General features: G+C 34.2%; 2 protein-coding genes across 2 annotated transcripts; one reads left to right on the forward strand and one right to left on the reverse strand.

Moving 5' to 3' along the window:
* The first annotated feature begins 7,159 nt into the window (after positions 1-7,159).
* On the forward strand, positions 7,160-9,040 carry LOC127266260 (uncharacterized). The gene has a single exon (XM_051296446.1). The coding sequence runs from the start codon at positions 7,160-7,162 to the stop codon at positions 9,038-9,040; it is 1,881 nt and encodes a 626-aa protein (XP_051152403.1).
* An 8,980-nt stretch (positions 9,041-18,020) lies between these two features.
* LOC127266332 (probable polyamine oxidase 5) lies at positions 18,021-19,922 on the reverse strand. The gene has a single exon (XM_051296545.1). The coding sequence runs from the start codon at positions 19,772-19,774 to the stop codon at positions 18,149-18,151; it is 1,626 nt and encodes a 541-aa protein (XP_051152502.1). The 5' UTR covers positions 19,775-19,922; the 3' UTR covers positions 18,021-18,148.
* Positions 19,923-21,165: the final 1,243 nt, after the last annotated feature.

Here is a 21,165-nt window from a genome sequence, read left to right on the forward strand (position 1 = left end):
TATATTTTTAAATTTAAAATAATTACTATTATTAATTATTACACAAAAATTATTTTATTTGTCAAATATATAAATTTTTAAAACTAAATTAAATTAAAAAAATAAAGGTTATTAATTTATTTATATATATTAAAACAATAATTTAATATAATAAAAATATATATATGAAATATTTATTATTTTATATTTTACATAATTTCAATAAAAAATTATTATTTTTTAGAAAAATAATTTTCTCAAATCTAAATAATAAAAATAAAAATAAATATTTTATATATTTTTATAATTTTCAATAATTAATAACAAAAATTCTCATAAATTTCAAACCAAAATGAACAAACTTAAATATTTTAAAAAATAACATATCAATGTCCTTAATAGTCATTTTATATATAAACAGCTAATGTCAAACAATTATTTTATCAAACACTTTAATACAAACCGCTAATTGAATCAGCTAGTCAAACCAGCTAATTGAATCAACTAACTGCTAACAGCTAATTGAATAAGCAGCTAAAAACTATTTGTTAATTGCCAAACGCACCCTAAGTAAAATAGGAAGACAGACATCTTCTATTCCAAAAAATTTAAAACATGCGGATGACAACGAAATGATCTTTTAGTAAATTCCACAAAAAGAAGATATGTTATATGATTATTACCAATCTGGTGCGTTTGTTTGGGGGATTGGATTTTAAATCCACTGTTCATCCTATTTCCAAAAAAAAAATATCAAATTAAACACCTATTTTTTATTTTTTATAGTATACTAAAAATCAATTTTACATTTAAAACATCAAATTAACACCTATTTATATCACGTCATACAACTATTAAAATTTGTTGGAACAATATTTTTCTCCAACTTATTTTTGGCATATGGTTCTTCTTGCTTTTCCCCTGCTGCCTTTTTCTGTTTCCATTCAGGTCATTTCAACAGACTGCCTGCAACTCTGCTGGTCTACTCTTCTCGATTTGGGAACCTTAGAAGAGACAAAAAGAATGAATTTTTGGGTGGTCAACCTTTGACAGAGTTCATGCAGGATTACATCATTCCACTTTCGTGCAAAGGGTTTTAATTGAGTTTGTCCTGTATGCTTTGTTTGGCTGCTTCTTGTTTTGTTTTGTGGGAAGTATTGTGGTTGTTGCATAGGTTAGAGAGAGTGAACTGTTGTGAGAGAAAGTAAGTTAAATCCTCTCAACCCCAACCCTTCCCTTCTCCATGCATTGAAAGAGTGCTAGACACATTTACTTGCCGGAGACATCGTCGGAGGAAGAAGAGATTGGAAATCCGATCAGGAGATTCGTCCAAAGTCTGAGCAACCCTGCTATCTGCTAGTTGTCAGTACGAGTTCGTGACAACTTATACCTGTGGAGGGATTTTCCTAGGTGGTTTGCGTCATAGTATGGGATAAAGGAGTTTTGGGCTGTTTGGTTCATAATCAACCTTGATTAGTGAACTTCTCCTGGATTGGAATCCCCCGGATGTAGGTTGGTTATAACCGAACCGGGTTACCAAATATCTTGTCTTTTATTGCTTTGAATTTTGCCCTTATTTCGTTGACAAGATAATGTTACAACTGTGATTTTACCACGCTTCGGGAGTTGGCCCATTTGGAAAAGTGTACAAGAATTTATCGAGTAGCACTTATTCCATCCCAACATTTGGTATCAGAGCGGTGTTCTCTAAGTTGCTGAGTAGATTCTTTCACAGTTGAAAAGATGAGTAAGGAAGGTCGATCTACATCGAGACCTCCATTGTTTGATGGAACAAGTTATCGAAGTTGGAAAAACAAGATGGAAGCTTTTCTGATGCAACAAGGTGAAGATGTTTCTGAAGCTGTTGAGTCTGCATGGTCTCATCCCATGAAGACCATCCAAGATGAAGATAACAACATCTCTCTTGTGAAGAAACCGAAAAGAGAATGGACTCTCAATGAAAAGTCGGCTGCAATCGCCAACTCGAAAGCCCTTTTCTCGATTTTTAATGCTGTAGATGAAACTCAAGCAAAGCTGATATCCAACTGCAAAGTTGCTAAAGAAGCATGGGACATCCTGGAAAATGCATTCGAAGGGTCTGTACAAGTTCGAGAATCAAAGCTGGATCATGTTGAAACCTTGTTTGAAGGACTGAAGATGAATGAAGATGAAACGATTGCTGATTATCATAACAGATTCATGGATGTTGTGAATCAAGCTGAAGCTCTTGGAATGCACTTCGAAGAAAAGAGACTGGTGAGGAAAATGCTTAAAAGTCTCACAAAAAATTTCAGACCGAAAGTGATTATGCTCGATGAACCACCAAAGCTGAGAAATATGACATTGGATGAACTGTATGGTACGTTGGTGAGCTATGAAATGAACTATATCGAAGATGAAGCACCCAAAAGCATGGCTCTAAATGCTGAAGACTTGAAGATGATAGAGTCTGATGAAGAAATGGCACTGCTGAGCCGTAAACTTTCACGAATGATTAGTGAGAAACGAGCTGCCAAGCTGAAGTTTGGGAAGTTTCAGAACAGAAATAGCTATCAGGGAGGAGGAACATCCAGTTCTCAACGAAAATACCCTGAGCAGAAACCAATTACATACAACAAGCCAAAAGAAAGATTCGATGGTGAATTTAAGAAGAAGTTTGTGGTGTCTGCAAAACCAGAGACGGTTCAAGAACCTACCTGTTATGGATGTGGTGGAGTCGGACACATTAAATCAGAGTGTCCAACAGTAAAGAAGAGGGAAAAGAGAGTTTATCAAGCCACATGGAGTGACAATGAAGATGGTGACTCTGCTGGAGGTGAGGAACAGACAGAAAGTGATGAAGTGGTGGCATTTATGGCAAATGCTGGTGAAACCAGTAAAAGAAATGAGGAATCCAACCCGAAAGCTGCTGATGAGTCAAGGGAACTTGATGCTGAAGAGTTGATCGAAGCCTATGAGGAAATGGTAATCGAACAGAAGAAAGCTGTAGTGAAGAACAAGGAGATGCTGGAAACAATCTATCGTCTGGAAGATCAAAAAGAAAAACTTGAGGATGAACTTGAAAAACTGAGGAAGATTGCTGATGATAAATCTGCTGAATCACAGAAGTTGAAGTCAGAGAATTTGAAGTTGAAGGATGAAAATGATAGACTTCGGAAAGGAAAAGAAAAATTAGATGAAGTCCTTTCGATTGGTAAACCATTTGGTGATCACAAAGGATTGGGATTCTGTGGATCTTCTCAAAGTAAACCAACTACATTTGTGCGTGGTGGTTTGTTAACTGATGTCAAACTTCCAGAGAAGAATTCAGTATCTGTAAGGAAACAGAATCCAAAGAAGAGCAAAAACAGAAATTGGAACAGATATCGCAGAAGAACTCAGAATGACAGATCGTCGTTATTACAACCTACTGACTGCAAGTACTGCTTGTATCCTGGTCATTCAGCTGAGAAGTGTTTCAAACTGGCAAAGGATGTTATCAATGGGAAACACATTCGATGGCCTACAGAAGGTCTGAAACATAACGTCAAAGTCAAATTGGTGTGGATGCCTAAGGAAAGTCTGAATCAGGTGGAATGTAATGTGATTTTGTCAAGTCAAGAGTCTACCAGGGCAGATCGATGGTATTTTGATAGTGGTTGCTCGCGACATATGACTAATCAAAAAGAACTTCTGAAAAATTATGTTGAAGACCGAAGTGGAGATGTTATCTTTGGTGATGGTGCAAAAGGAAAAATCAGTGGATATGGCGCTCTTGAAAAAGTAGGGATTCCAAAGTTGTCGAAAGTCTACTATGTTGAAGGACTGAGTACAAACTTGATCAGCATCAGTCAACTTTGTGATGATGACTTACATGTGAAGTTCACGAAAAATTCATGTGAAGTATATGATACTGAACAAAAATGCGTGATGACTGGAGTTCGATCAAAGAACAATTGTTACCTGCTGGAATATCCTCAAATGGAAGCATTGATATTGAAAGATGATGAATCTATGCTGTGGCACACCAGATTGGGTCATGTCAATCCACAGAATCTATTGAGGATTAGCAAAATTGGAGCTATCAGAGGATTACCCAAATTTTCAAAGATCCCGATTACTACGTGTGGTGACTGTGCGAGAGGAAAACAGAAGAGAGTTGTACATTCCTCACTGGAACAACGTTTCAGTAGCAACTGTCTGGAGCTGTTGCATATGGATCTCATGGGTCCAGTCGATGTCTGCAGTCTTGGAGGTAAGAAGTATATCCTGGTTTGTGTTGATGACTTTTCAAGATATACATGGGTAGATTTTCTACGTGAGAAAAGTGATGCCTTTAATGCCTTTGAAAAATTGAGTACAAGGCTTATGAATGAGAAGAAATCAAAGATTGACAGGTTGAGAACTGATCATGGAAAGGAGTTTGAGAATCGCAGGTTTGCTGAATTCTGCAATGGATTGGGAATTAAGCATGAATTTTCTGCCCCAAAGACTCCACAACAAAACGGAGTGGTGGAAAGAAAGAATCGAACCCTACAAGAAATGGCAAGGTCGATTATGCATGCCAAGGGAGTTGCCAAATATTTGTGGGCTGAAGCTATTAACACAGCTTGCTATGTGATTAATCGTGTGTATCTCAGACCCCACACAGAAAAGACAGCGTATGAAATCTGGACTGGAAAGAAACCAAATGTCTCATACTTTCATACATTTGGGTGTAAGTGCTACATTATGAAGGACAGAGATCAACTACATAAATTTGATGCTAGATCAGATGAAGGTATATTCTTGGGATACTCTCTGAATTCCAGAGCCTACAGAGTCTTTAACAATCGAACAAAAAAGGTGATGGAATCTGTGAATGTGATATTTGATGATGCCCTCTCGGAAAAGAAATCCATACATCCGAGTGATGATGATGATGAATTCACTCCCACCAAAGTAATTCAGAGTCATCCAGATGTTCAGAATGTTCCTCAGATTCAGAATGATGTGCCTCAGACTGGTGACAATGCTGCAGAGAGCTCAGTCAGATTTGACTGGTCAGAACCAGAGTGTTCAACCGATATTACCACAACCAACTTACAACCTGCAGAGAGTGAATCTGATACTGAAACAAGAAGATATGGTTCCAGAGTTCCACAAAACCATCCAATTGATGCAGTCATTGGTGATCCAAAAGGAGGAAGATTAACTCGAGGTAAACAAATTGATTTTAAGAATTTGTCTGGGATGAATTGTTTTATTTCCACAGTTGAGCCAAAGACAGTAGACGATGCCCTCAAGGATGAATATTGGATTAATGCAATGCAAGATGAGCTGAATCAGTTCACAAGGAATCGAGTATGGTATCTGGTTGAAAGACCAACTGATGTGAATGTCATCGGAACTAAGTGGATCTTCAAGAACAAATCTGATGAAAAAGGGAATGTTACCAGAAATAAGGCGAGGTTAGTTGCACAGGGGTACACACAGATCGAAGGCATTGACTACGATGAAACATTTGCTCCTGTTGCACGTATTGAAGCAGTGAGATTACTGGTATCTGTTGCATGTTCCTTGGGATTTACTCTCTACCAGATGGACGTCAAAACAGCATTTTTGAATGGATGGATTAAAGAAGAAATTTATGTTGAACAACCAAAGGGATTCGAGGATCCTTTTCATCCAGATCATGTGTACAGACTGAGGAAAGCGCTTTATGGTCTTAAGCAAGCACCAAGAGCCTGGTATGAGAGGCTGTCCAATTTCCTGCTGGAAAAGAAGTATGTTCGAGGATCAACAGACAAGACCCTGTTTATCAAGTTGCAAGGAAAAGATCTTATGATTGCACAAGTATATGTAGATGATATCGTGTTTGGATCAACTGCTGAATCGTTGAAGAACGAATTTGTGAGATTCATGGAAGCTGAATTTGAGATGAGTATGATTGGTCAGCTCAATTTCTTTCTGGGATTACAAGTTAAGCAGCTAGCAGATGGAATTTTCTTGAGTCAATCAAAGTATGCTCAGAATATGATTGAGAAATTTGGCCTTCGTGATTCAAAGGTTGTCCGGACCCCTTTAGGACAACAGGATAAGCTATCCAAGGATGATGATGGGAAGATCGTTGATCAGAAATTGTACAGAAGTATAATCGGGAGTTTGCTGTATCTGACTGCTAGTCGCCCAGATATTTCTTTCAGTGTTGGCGTATGTGCAAGGTTCCAATCAGCTCCTAAGGAATCTCATTTGAAGGCTGCAAAGAGGATTCTCAGATATGTCAAAGGGACGACTGAACTTGGACTGTGGTATTCGAACAGATCTAGTCTTGATCTTATTGGATTCACGGACTCAGATTGGGCTGGATGTTGTGATGATAGGAAAAGCACAACTGGTGGATGTTTCTATATCGGGGACAATATTGTGAGTTGGAGTTCGAAGAAACAGAATTCAATTGCTCTATCCACTGCTGAGGCTGAGTACATTGCTGCAGGAAGCTGTTGTGCTCAATTGTTGTGGATTCGACAGATGCTTCATGATTATGGAATTATTCAGGATTCATTCACTCTATTCTGTGATAACACAAGTGCTATTAATATTTCCAAGAATCCAGTTCAGCATGGGAGGACAAAGCATATCGACATTCGATATCATTTCATTCGAGACTTGGTAGAAAATGGGGTGTGTGATCTGCAACACATTGGAACAATTGAACAGAAAGCAGATATTCTCACAAAGCCTCTGGATGGAGACCGATTCGAGAAGTTAAGGAGGAACTTGGGTATGTGTTCATGCCCTCTCTGAATTTCACTGCATAAGTAAAAAATTATTTATCTCCAATCTATTATGATTTCATCGATGATTATTGGAGATATATATATATATATGTATATTTTTATTTATATATGTAAGGGGAGAAATCAAATACTCTGGAAATAGGACTTTGGGAATCGTGGTGATAAGGATCATTCCAGAGAGAGGGATTTAAATTGCAGAAGATGAAGTGACCTAAAGTTGTCTGCAACGCTGCAGCTACTGTGTCAAGACAGCTTTTTGGGGAATTGATTGACTAAGGGGGAGAATTTGTAATTGAATATTCAAAGGCGTGTTCTGATCGTCTCTCTACCCTGGCTATTTCCTTTGGCAGTTGTCGTTTGTGGAGATAACCTCCTCCAGTCACAAGGTTTTCCCTCATTCTTTTCTCTCTTGCGAAAAAATCATGGCTCGAACACGTTTTGGGAATGTTCGTCGCGCCGGAGCCGAAGGTGGTAGACGTGGGCGTGCTGGCACTCGAGGCAGAGGTCGTGGTCGACGAGGTGAAACAGTTAGTCCCTCTCCCGATCCCATGGAGGTTTCTGAATCGATTAATAATCCTCCGCCACTGGCCGAAGGAAATCTGAAGGAAGCAGAGGACGACACTGTTATTCAAACCCTACAGTCCTTGAACGAACAATCGAAGGTTCTAGAGGAAAATGTCTGTCCAAATGAAGGTATCATCACTGGAAATGAAGTTTCTGTTGAAGAAGAGCCTCCAACTATCGCTGGCGAAGCCCCCATTGAAGAACTCGAAAAGGTTGCTGAGGAGCCCCTGGTTACTGAAGAAGTTCAAAATGCTGGTGATGCTGAGGAAGTTGTTCCACAACACGTTGCTGAACATGAGGTCCCTAACACACAGATAGATGAAGTGGTTGCTGAAGAAGAAGTTCCTACGGAACAAGTTGTTCATGGAGTTGACACAGAAGGTACAAATCTTGAGCCTCGTTCTTCCTCTGAAGATCTTGATGCTCTCATTGACAAGGTCGTGAGTCAGCTCCCTTCTCAAGATAAGGAGTCACCTTCCGAAACGCCTGGACCAGACACAGTCCCTGATTCTCCGTTATTTGGAAAAATGGTAGAAGGTAGTGAAGAGGTTGTTGCGACATCAGAACAACAACCTTCTGCAGAACAGGCAATGGAGGCTGAGTTTACTCCATCCTCGTCAAAGAGACAACCCTCCAGAAAGAGGAAGTCGTCTGCTGGTGTTCCCGGGTCTTTTCGAAAAAGGCTCAAACGATCTTTTTCAAAGAAAGTCATAAAAGGGAACAAGTCCAAAACTCGTCAAAAGGCTCTCGGATCTCATTCCATTACTGCACAACAAGCTATGGATACTATACACTTTGATGATCTTGCTGAAGTGTTTGAGTACGACATTCTCGCCGACCGAAAATTTGTGATTGAAAAGAAATTCACGAGCAATGAGCATGTGGAGGTTGGTTTTTCCGATTACCTGCGCCGGAAAGGACTGTTTCACTGGGCTGTCAAACTGCGGAAGTACTGTCCAAAATTGGTCAAGGAGTTTTACGCTAACCTTTCTGCTCATGTCTTAGATCAAGACTCTCCCTGGTTTCATAAAGCTTATGTGCGTGGCAAGGTTTTTGAGCTAAGCCCGCGGGTCATCAACAAGCTGTTAAAGCTCCCTCTTGACAATCCTGAAGAGCTTCCCTCTGATCTTCTGAAAGACTCCACGAAAGATGTTGCCCTGTTCCTGTCCTCACGCAAGTCTGTGGACTTTGGTAGAAAAGGACTCAGTGCCTCTGAGCTTTCACTGAGATTTCAATGTCTTTTCCGTCTCTGCGCCAAGAACATTCTTCCAACCAGCAATGGAACCACTATTGGTTCTGAAATGGGTAAACTAATGTATTCCATTGATCGCTTTTGTCCTAACATTAACTTTGGTTTTATTGTGATGTCAAAAATGGTCAAGTTCTCTCGCGGTCAAAAAACGGAAGGTACGAACCTACCGTATCCTGCCTTGATCACACTGTTGTTGAAAAAGAACGGCATTGTTCCGGATTCTGCCGAAGACGTCATCAACCTGGAAGTGTTTCAACCCAAACCGAATATTCTCAGTCTGCACAACGACATTACTGACGACATCCCCCGAAATGCGACCGAACAGCTTCTTGAAGCCCGACGAATTCTTCAAGAAGTGGTGCAAGAACAAGCGGCCATCCGCATCACTCTGGGTGAACATCGTCAGAAAATCATTCGTGCGATCAACCTTATGCCGAAGATTGGTTCTGTACTTGCTGATGAAGGGGAGGACCCTTCGCTTCTCTGATCTGCTCGTCCATCCCTTTTTGGCATCTGCTCTCGAGGGGGAGAGATGTGCATGAGATGTGCATGGTGTTTGTATGTGTGCTGCTTTGCTACTGTTTCCTGCTACTGTCTATTTCATTTCATTTTGTTTGCCAGGCTGCCTGTAGCCTGTGTTTGTTTTCTGCTGGCCTGTAACAAATTGATAACTTACTGTTGATTGTTTGGATTGTTTGGCTTGGTGTGGGAGTGATTCTCCTGCACATTGGGCGAAGTCCCATATGCCAAAAAGGGGGAGAATGTTGGAACAATATTTTTCTCCAACTTATTTTTGGCATATGGTTCTTCTTGCTTTTCCCCTGCTGCCTTTTTCTGTTTCCATTCAGGTCATTTCAACAGACTGCCTGCAACTCTGCTGGTCTACTCTTCTCGATTTGGGAACCTTAGAAGAGACAAAAAGAATGAATTTTTGGGTGGTCAACCTTTGACAGAGTTCATGCAGGATTACATCATTCCACTTTCGTGCAAAGGGTTTTAATTGAGTTTGTCCTGTATGCTTTGTTTGGCTGCTTCTTGTTTTGTTTTGTGGGAAGTATTGTGGTTGTTGCATAGGTTAGAGAGAGTGAACTGTTGTGAGAGAAAGTAAGTTAAATCCTCTCAACCCCAACCCTTCCCTTCTCCATGCATTGAAAGAGTGCTAGACACATTTACTTGCCGGAGACATCGTCGGAGGAAGAAGAGATTGGAAATCCGATCAGGAGATTCGTCCAAAGTCTGAGCAACCCTGCTATCTGCTAGTTGTCAGTACGAGTTCGTGACAACTTATACCTGTGGAGGGATTTTCCTAGGTGGTTTGCGTCATAGTATGGGATAAAGGAGTTTTGGGCTGTTTGGTTCATAATCAACCTTGATTAGTGAACTTCTCCTGGATTGGAATCCCCCGGATGTAGGTTGGTTATAACCGAACCGGGTTACCAAATATCTTGTCTTTTATTGCTTTGAATTTTGCCCTTATTTCGTTGACAAGATAATGTTACAACTGTGATTTTACCACGCTTCGGGAGTTGGCCCATTTGGAAAAGTGTACAAGAATTTATCGAGTAGCACTTATTCCATCCCAACAAAATTCAAAATTTTTACTATTTAAATTCCAACTCGAAATTCAAACCCCCAAATAAACACAAATGTAAGTAATGAAACATCTACAAGCATCAGTAAAATCATAATATATTCCATGTAAACCAACTACATGTAATAAAAAAATATTATGGTTAAAATTAATTAGTTACTGACCATGTAAGTAAAAAAAGACAAAAATGCATAAGACCAATTTTACCTAACCACTTAAACAATTTCTCAGTTAAAATACCATAGTAAATCTAAATTACTAACAAACACATACAACCTTAAAAGAAGTATTATTCATAAAGTCAATGTATCAATTCTTTCTTGAATCGCCTTTTTATGTTGGTGTCATCCTCACTCGTAAATGATTAGTGTCCCTTTCGAGGTTAAAAGCGGTAGATAGCCTTGTTCCTATAGGGATCTATATGCTTTGATTGGAACTTGAAAAGCTAGAACCTTAACTTGAGATTTTAAGAGGTGTAACCAATATGAGAAACATTAGGAAGTGAATTCAAATATTGAAAAACTTAACTTTAGAACAATGTTAGCAATTAGTATTGTTCTCAATATTAAGCAATATAACCAATATATGCAATGGATGAAAAATCACCATTACTCCGCATATTATTGCATTATGATGTGTGATATTGTATTGAGGGTAAAAAAGTCATTTCCCATAAATGTGTGTATACATAGGAAAAAATAAAACAAATTGTAAATGTTCGATAACAAATATGTGTGTTTGCTTAGGCAAAAATATAAAATTCAACCCAAGAAACTTTTTGGACATAATATATGTGAGAAACAAAACTCAACTAATTTTTAAATTTGGATATATAAATATATATAACCTGACTTGTTTGGACAAAGCGCTTAATCAGAAATCGGAAACTTTGAAGTTTCCAACAGCATCCAAAAGAAAAGTTTTCTGGCTGCACCGTCAAAGGTGATCGTTAGAAAGATTCAGCATATGAATTTAAGTATTACCTGAAATAAGTTAACAGCCGCATGAACTATCTTTATATATCTATAGAAGACTCCCATGTTGACTGTTATGGCAATAGAAACAGCATTAATAAGCTGCTAAAAATACTCCCGCTTCATCTTCTTGCATCCTTCTATAGTTCACCTTCATAGAGCAAATTACTATTTATAAAAATATACTTTAAAAATAAATTTTGACTAACATGTAAACATAATTCTGAAGAAAATCTGCATAGGAATATATATATATTGTAAGTATTACATGGTGTGCTCTTAATGTAAGTACTTTTAGTGAGGTTATGAAGTGCAAAATTACACGTTCAATGAAAATGCAAAACGAAATGCTTCAAAATCTGAAAAATGTTTTAAAATCATAAGCATACCCTCTGAACTCCGGCCTGAATGTAATCGAATTTAAAAATAAAATAGCAACAGCACACTCCAGTGCTAGCGTAATCAAATTTGAGAATAAAGTAAAACCATTATTCCAAATTTGAGCTATCGCCAATCCGTTGCACTTCTAGATTATCTTATTCCTCACATCTGCCTGATCGATCGTTCATTCCCAAAAGCAATAACCGTAAGTAACTTCTACAAAAAATATTGAAACGGAAATCTGCATAAAGGCTTGAAGTTTCCTTTGGGGAGAAGGCGATGGTGGGCCAATTTTGAAGGTGAGAAATTTCGCCAATGATCTAAAAGCAATAGCTGATTCTTGGCGACTACTGTCTTATATATTGTGAAGGCTACGCCAGGCTATAAATAAGAAATAGTACTTCATTTCAGTTTTGAGAGTTAATAAAACATTCTATTTTGCCGGGTGCATTTATAGTGTTCTTACTTTAGTGTACATTAGAGATGTGTACGAGGCTGCACTAGCGAGTTCTCGAGGGAGTCTAAGAATTGCTAGACCGACGGGAAGGTGATCGAGGAGGAACCATCCCACCCGTTACAAGTGGACAGTGGGGTGAAAAATGGGGTTGAAAGGAAAAACTTAGATGAAGAGTCATTTTGTCGAACAGATTGTGAGCGTGAACCAAAAGCCAGAACTTCGACAAAGGTTCGAGTAAAGTGGATGCCGACGAATCCATATCCGCAACCAAAGCTCATTAAAATGAACTTTATCTTGTTTCTGTCAAAATTGGAGGAATTTTGAATTAAAGGAAATATGTTTATGTTTTTAATTTATAAAATTACTATTATATTTCTAATATTATATACTTCCTCCGTCCACACGCAAAGTAAACATTTACTTTTGGCGCTGTGTTTAAGAAATAATAGTAGTATTTTAATTATAGTGGATAGTTAAAAGTAGTAAAATGACATTTTTGCCCTTATTTTTTGGTGTAAAAGTAATGATGTGATGTAAAGTAAGGATATTTGTGAAAAAAAGTGAAGTATTTAATAAAATGTTTATTTTGTAATTGGACGTCCAAAAATAGAAATATGTATATTTTTTAGCTGGACAGCGAGAATATTACTTTATCTATATTTAATTATACAAAAATTATACTCCGTCCGTCCCACCGAAATTGAATCCTTTGATTATAGACATGTTATTTAAGATAAGGATGTTTAATTAGTTAATAATAATTAGTTATGATATTATTTTTTATATAATTAATAATATTTATAGTTTTAAAGTAAATTTAATATATATGATTAAAAAAATCAAAATATATGCTTAAATATTTAAAAATTATATAGCAATTAAAAAATATATGTAATATAAATATCATTTTGTAGAGAATAAAATTTTCTATAATATAAGTAAATACAAAAATATTTTTCTATTTATAATTAACATAAATCAATTTTATAAAAGATGTGTAGTTTTAAATATAGATAAAAATATTTATTTTTTAAAGAAAAATATAAATAAAGGGGTTTTGAGTGGGTCATACGTCATTTATGATATTATAGATTATGTAATTAATTAAGTTGATTTATATTTGTTAAATATGTTTTTTATTTAATAATTTTTACCAAAAATAGAAATGTGTCAATTATTACGGGACAGACAAAAATGAAATATAGATAAAAATATTAATTTTTTAAAGAAAAATAGAAATAAAGGGGTTTTGAGTGAGTCATACGTCATTTATGATGTTATATGTTATGTAGTTAATTAAGTTGATTTATATTTGTTAAATATGTTTTTTATTTAATAATTTTTACCAAAAATAGAAATGTGTCAATTATTACGGGACAGACAAAAATAAAAATAGTGTCAATTATGGTGGGACGTATTTTATAATTAATAATTAGTTATAATATTTTTAAATTTTATAACGTAATTAAATTATAAAATAAAAAATTTTATATAAGGTGAAAAGTTAAAGGATGGATGAACGACGACGGGGCGATCACGTCAAAACTTCCATTTATATGTTATTTTTTTATAGGTTGAAGGGTAACATTGTCAATTCAAGTGGCGAAGGTACAAAACTTCCATTTATATGTTATAATATATATTTGATGTATTCTTTTTATAATTTACATCTGAAAATACTATTAGAAATATTTGACTTGATTACTGTTAGATGTATATCATTCTGATGGAATTAAATTAATAAATTTTTCTGTTTTTGTTGTTTTTCTTGATTTACTAATTTCTACAATATTTGTTAAAATATAATTAATAAAATTATAGGTGACCTAAGTGATTTATTATAAATAGAATGCATACATATATATATATATATTTCAAATAAATATTGAAACATTTACCCAGAAATTTTAAGATGTATTTGGGGAAATAATAATATTCAATTCATATTGCTGAAATTATTCATACTTCAAAATAATATGAAAGCTGGTGTATTATCTTAATACTGATGTAACTTTCTAAATATAAAATTAATTTTAAATATAATATATATATTTGATTGATATATTTTTTTTAAAAAAATAATAATTAAATAATAATAATTTACTAGTAATCCCCAAACACACACAGATAGCTACGCAAAACAAATATTTCATTATTTGAAATAAAGGGCAAACAAAAGTTATATTCCATACTTATACTAAACATAATTTTAAGTAATTTATTAGGTTAAATTATATAATATTCGTTGTATTTTGTAAAATACACAAAATATTTTATATTTTATTTATTATGTCAAGCTTCTTGTATTTAATTAAAATTTGCTCAAAATATTTTGTCCAAAACTGATATTTGATTTTCAATATGGATTTTTATACAAATAAAAAAATAAATATATTAAATATTTTTTTAATAAAATAAATAAATAAATAAATAAATATTAATCCTTCATTTTTTTAATTTTTAGAGACAAATTGTTATCTAAATATTAAAAAAATTATAAAATAAAAGATTAATCAATTATTTATTTATTTATTTTATTAAAAAAACTATTTAATATATTTATCTCTTTTATTTGTATAAACTTTGTACTCCCTCCGTCCACTAATAAAGTATACAATTACTTTTGGCGCGGTATTTAAGAAAGAATAGTATTTTAATTACAGTGAGTAGTTAAAAAATAGTGTAATGACATTTTTGCCCTTGTCTTTTGATGTAAAAGTAATGATGTGATATAAAGTAAAGGTATTTGTGGAAAAAAGTAAGGTATTTAATAAAATGTTTACTTTGTAATTGGACGTCCCAAAATAAAAATATGTATACTTTCTAGTTGGACGGAGGGAGTATAATTAAGTCCATACATACAACCAAACATTAGCTTTGGACGAAGAAAGTAAACATTAGCTTTGGACGAAGAAAGTATTTTGTGTACAATTTTATTAATTTAATACAAAGGGGTTCTATTCAATAAATAAAATACGATTCGGTTGTGTTTACTTGTAAGATTTTGGTTTTGAATAGTAAAATTTTAAATTAAATAGTTGTTTGAAACAATATAAATATATGTTGATGCGATATTTTGAATATAAAATTAAATTTTACTGTAATATAATAAATAAAAAATGAGTATTTGATTTGATATTTAAAAGAAAAATTGAAATAGTAAAAATAAAGATTAAAAGCCGTACAAATAAACACAAATAGTTTTTGTATTTTTACCAAAAGCATAAGAGAATATTAATAATTTAGTCAATTGATTATAATCTTACAAATATCGATCGAATCTTTCTTAAAAGTTCCTCCAATATTAATTTAAACATTGTTAGTTACAAAATAATTATTTGTCGGGACAATATTTTTAAAGATTACCGTTTGAGGTGAATCTGAAAAAAATTGACAACATCAATATTCGCAACAAACTTTGAAAAAATAAAATAAAAAATAAAAAGACTTTTTCATACAAAACAAGCGCAATGGTGTCTTAATCGAGTAATTCAATCTATCCCAGCTAAATGAGTTAGGATCTGTTAGAAATTTTGGGGAAAAATAATAAAATTGTCTTGTTGATTATCAAAATAAAGAGCCTATATATAGACAATACAAAACAGACTCGATAGACTCAAATCTAAGTAATCTAATCTATGAATAAGATCAAATATAGATATAAATCTACTAAATCTAAAATTGAATATCTAAAATATCTCAACAGGATCAAATTCAATATTGAACTTATTCGACTTTTATTATCAACTCTAGTTGTTATCATTTATAACAATTGCCAATAAGCATGTCGAACGAATTAGTTTAGCCTTCGAAGTATTCGGATAATTAGAATGCTAATGTCGTCGGCATTTTTGGTAGTAATTAATCTATAAAGAAAATTAAAAAAAATTCTTTTTAGAGATAACTAAATTAAATTAAATTGTTATTGAGATTTGCATATCATAAGAGGGGCCGATTGAGCATTTGTTTGAGCTCGTTGGTCGCCTAAAGATATGTCATAAAAGGGTTTATATTTATTATGATATTATAAATTAATTTATGGTGGAATAAAATAAATTAATTGCTTTTGGACCCATGCATTTATTTTGGGAGACACGTTTCGATTTTTTAAGGGTTCCAATTGGATTTATAAATAAGGCTAACTTGCACTGAATCTACCTGTGGTTTTATAAAATTGTGCTAAATCTTCTATACTTTTAAAACTGCGTCAAATTCCATCGTAATTTCATAAACTCTGCGCGCGTCTAACCCCCTCGACGGTCCTTATTTAACGGTATTTGCCCTAAATGCGCTCAAACTGCGAATAAATTTTATAATCTCAATTTCTAAACCCCTAAAATTACAAATATATTCATTTTTTCTTATATTTAGCCTAAAAAAAATAGTTAATATACTCAAAAATAGTTATTTTTCACGGGTTTTAAAAGTTTATTTTTACTATTTTTTGAGACTATTTTTTCACAGGTTTTAAAAGTTTATTTTTACTATTTTTTTTAGGCTAAATATAAGAAAAATAAATATATTTGTAACTTTAGAGATTTAGAAATTGAGATTCTAAAATTTATTTGCAATTTGGGCGCATTTAGGTTAAATATCGTTAAATAAGGACTATCGAGGTTAGATGCAGAGTTTATGAAACCACGAGAAAGTTTGACGCAATTTTAAAAGTACGAAGATTTGACGCAGTTTCGTGAAATCACATGTAGATTTTATGCAATTTAGCCTATAAATAAAATTCAACACTAATTATATATATATATATATATACATTCACACATATTTGCTATGCCTATTTAAGTTTGTGTCTAAATTACATATTATAAACTCATCACTATATAAATAAATGTACACTTCAAAAATAGTTATGTTGGAATTTTATGTTATAAAAAAAATAGTAAAATAAAATTCACCTTTAAATCTTTCTGTGTTCCTAATCATACATAGTTTGTCTTATTGTGTAGGGTGACTTTTCGAGTTGTCGTAAATTTGTAGACTATTGTACTTGATTTTTAAATTTATTCAATATGTAGGAGTATTTTAAATTTTTTGGATTCTATATTTAAAAAAAAAAAAAAAAAAAAGAGTATAGTTGTAAGATAAATTAAAATTCATATTTTTGGAGCTTGTTTATTTGATTTTAATTTAAATAATATATTTGATAATATTTTTATTAAAAATTATACTCTCTCCGTCCAGGTAGAAAGTATATATATTTTTAATTTGTGACGTCCAATTATAAAGTAAATATTTTATTAAAATAATATATTTAAAGTAAATATATCATAATTTTTACACAAAAAAATAAAAATAAAAATATCATTATATTACTTTTAATTATTCATTATAATTAAAAAAAAAGTAAATATAGACGGAGAGAATATTATAAAAAAAAAAAAAAGTAAAAAATTAATCACATAAACAGAAGGGTTTAAGATTGATAATGTTCTTTTTGGAGTTTTATTTGATTTGATTTCTTATATTTTATTTAAATATAAGATTGTGTAATAAAAATTGCATATTTTTATAAAAAATTACAGTAATAATTTTATAATAAAAAATTTAAATAAAAATCGAAAATATTTTATCCTTGATTATTATTTGAAGAATGAAGACGAAAAATGGCAGCCGAGTTTTGCGGATCCTGTCTTCTTCTCTGACAGTGCTTTTCGATTCTAAATAAGATCCAACCATTTTGCCTTTGTCTTCTCCAACAATAATATCTATGCCCAATACGCTCATTAAAAAAAAATAATAATAATACTCCATCCGTCCCATAAGTAAATATCTATTTGTTTTTCACACATAGTTTTAAAAATATATTATAAATAAATTGTAAGGGTATTTGTAATGTTAGGTAGACAGTACACTTACTTAAAAAAAAAAAAATGAGTACTTTGTTATTATGTTATGAGATGGACTAAAATGAAAAAATGAATATTTGTTATCAGACGGATGAAATAATAATAATAAAAACCTAATTTTAATTAATTAATTAATTAAACAACTAATTAATTTCCTTTAATTAATTGAATTTCATCAACATCGCAAGGACAACAACAACAAAAACAAAAGGAATCAAAACAAAAAATTGAAGAAGAAAGCCATACCAAATATGTATTATATATATATATGAAATGACCTGACTGACTAAAAGATCTAACAGATAAAAAAAAGAAAAAAAAAATTAAATAATCATGGGCCAATAATGTCGTAATGGTAGTGTTGGAGGAGTCTGTTGGCTTCTCTGAGGCCACTGAAATAAGCTCCATGAGTTGTCGAATAATGCTTGCTGTGTGTAGCTTCTCCTGCAAAGAGGATTTGCAGCTTCCATGGAGCCGGCGCCGGCGCCGGCGTCTCGTCGGAATCACTGATTCCGCCGGCCGGCGATGGCAATGGCTCGGCCAAAGTGTCCATGTCCTGCGTCGTCGATCCGACGGCGATGTAGCTGTAAGATCCTAGGAAGAGAGGATTCGTTCCCCATTGTGTCCTCAAAACCCTATCAATTTCGAAATTGAATTGATCCTGACCTCCGCCGTCGCCGCCATTACTGCACCTGCAGGTGCTCGATTGGGGGAGGAGGTTCGACACCGTCGCAGTGAATCCGGCGATGATGTCATTTTCCGGCAGGGATTCGACCTCCAATGCTTCTTTTCCGGTGAACCAGGAAACTAGGGTTCTCGAATTCCTATAAATCGGGGATACAAACGATGTCCTTCGTATCCATTGAGGAATTTTGGGATCTCTATATCGAGAATTCGATGGATGAAATACCATTTGTAAAAAGGGGAAATTTTTATCCCGAATCCGGAGGAACACCTTGTCGACGACGCCGTACCCGAGCCGCGAAATTGCTTGAGTTTTTCGCTCGGGTAGCGGCGGGTCAAAAAGACTAACATCGTCGCGGATGCCGTGTTTCAAAACCCCAAGAGATACCGTCACGATCACATGATCGGCCTTCATAATCGACCCGTCTTCAAAATGTAGCTTAACGGGCCTCAACCCAAAAAATTCTTCGGCTCCAATAAGGTCATTTATCCGACGCCACTCGATTTTTTTGACTCGCAGGCCTAATTGGATTGTCCCGGCCGGTAGAGTCGAGGCTAAGGCTTCGATCACGGCCGAGTAGCCCCGGGCAATAGTAATTTCTTCGCCAGGAAACATTACGTACTCTTTTTCCGCAAAATAATCAAGATTTTCTAAATCGGGCGCGGAAGTGAATGTTCTTTGCGTGCTCTCGAGCATCGCAAAGATTCCTTCTTGTAAGGATTTCTCGGCCCAACACCCAACTCTCGTAATATTATTCCGGCCAATCCGATAATCCTCGAGCCCTCGGCGCAGAAATGTGCCGAGGCTCAGGGGATTATCAGAGGCCGCCCGACGGGCGGCCTCGACGTCGGGATCCGGGCCGCCGGAAAATTTTTTCCCCTGAGCAAAGTCCATTAGGGTTTTGAAAAATCGGGAGATCGGATCGACGAGCAGCGGATTCAGGCGGTGGCCGCCTTCGGCGGCGGTGACGGGGCGGGGCGGAATTCCGTCCATGCATTCCCACGGCTGATCGGAGTTGAGAGAATTGGTGTCGCCGGCGATTTTGTAGACGGGGCTGCCGTGGATTCCGTGGATCCACGTGGCGCCCTGTTCAATCCGGTCGCCGTAGAACTCCGATGAGCTGATCCGGCCGCCGATTCTGGCGGCGCCGTCGACGACGGAGAGGTCGAAGGGAAGCTCCGACAGGTGGGAAGCTGAGTAGAGCTTGGTGGCGGCGGTGAGGCCAGCCATTCCGGCGCCGATGATCACAATTTTGGGCCTTTTGGTCACCATTTTTTTTTTTTTGTGCTGAGGTTTGCTATTGCAGATTGGTATTTTATTTATTTATTTAATGTGTATATATATATATATATATATATATTTGGAAAAAGTAAAGGAAGAGGAGAGAATCGAACAACTTAGAAAAAATTGTGTGTAGAGGTTGTCTGGATAGGCGAGGACGAGTTACAGCAGGATGTGTATATATAAGGGTCGTTATAAAATTTTTGCTATTATTTTTAATTTGAAATATTCCAAAACTTCGATAATTTCTTTTTTCCTAAACATTTTTTTCACTTTTATCATTTCAGATATAATTTATTAAATTATTTATTGTATAAGTACAAAAAAGATAAAAATACTTCCCTATCCATAAAAGTATATATTTATTTATAATATTGAGAAAGTGTAGATTCCATGTAGGTTTTTACACCCACCTATTTTAATCCAAATATTATAAACTAATCAAATTAAAGTTCCAATTTTACCCTATATAAAATAAAAATAATATTCGAATATTATTTTTTTTTTTAAAAAAAATTATGCTTAAAAATTTTAAGCACACTCTAGTCTGAAGGAGTAAAAAATTTTAATAATTAAAACTTAAGTCTACTGTTTAAAAGACTGTACAAAAAAGAAATATAACGAAAATTATGGGACCTAAGGAATAAATATGTAGATGTGATTTGATAATGTTTACCTGCACCTGCAAGGGATCTTTGTTCTCTATGTTTATTATTATTATTATTATTTTATGGCACTTATTAATTGAATATCTCTGCTTTATTTTATTTTATTTTATTTGATGTGCAGTAATCGAAGACGACAAGCATTTACTTTTGTTGGTATATTATCAACTCCTACGATACTTACCTAATATAATCCCTCTCGTCTCATTTCAATTTACAATGTGTTATACAAATGTCATTACTTTTATATTACTAAGATTTTTTTTTTATTTTTTATTTTTACTACAATCCAATATAATACTAATATTTACAAATCTACGTGCAAAAAGGAAACGCCATATTCCAACGGGACGGAGGAGTATATATATATATATTAAAATTTGATTAGTTTATAATTTTTGGATTAATTAAAAAGTTATCCTAGGGTGTGTTTTTTTTTTTTTTTTTTTTTTTGTTGGGTTTGGAAAAAATTGATTTTGAGTTTGGTATTAAAGTAATGTTTGATGGGATATTTTGTAAGAGAGAAAAATGTATTTTTTTTAAAAAAAAATACAGAGTTAAAATAGTAAAATTTAGGAAAAATTGGATAAAGAAACAAACAAGGGTTTTAAAGTGAATTTGATGGGATGTGAACTTTAACAATTGTTTTATGTATCGGGAATTTCGATTGCTTGTTTTTACGGGTCGATTGAAGATTTAGGGTTTCAATTTCTTTTA

Source organism: Andrographis paniculata, unplaced genomic scaffold (assembly GCF_009805555.1).
Source record: "Andrographis paniculata isolate CXL003 unplaced genomic scaffold, ASM980555v1 Contig75END, whole genome shotgun sequence".
NCBI classification, from domain to species: Eukaryota; Viridiplantae; Streptophyta; class Magnoliopsida; order Lamiales; family Acanthaceae; genus Andrographis; species Andrographis paniculata.

What these genes read in the sequence shown, in the direction of transcription:
- LOC127266260 (XM_051296446.1), top strand. Translation starts at nt 7,160, where the DNA reads ATGGCTCGAACACGTTTTGGGAATGTTCGTCGCGCCGGAGCCGAAGGT.
- LOC127266332 (XM_051296545.1), bottom strand. Translation starts at nt 19,774, where the DNA reads ATGGTGACCAAAAGGCCCAAAATTGTGATCATCGGCGCCGGAATGGCT.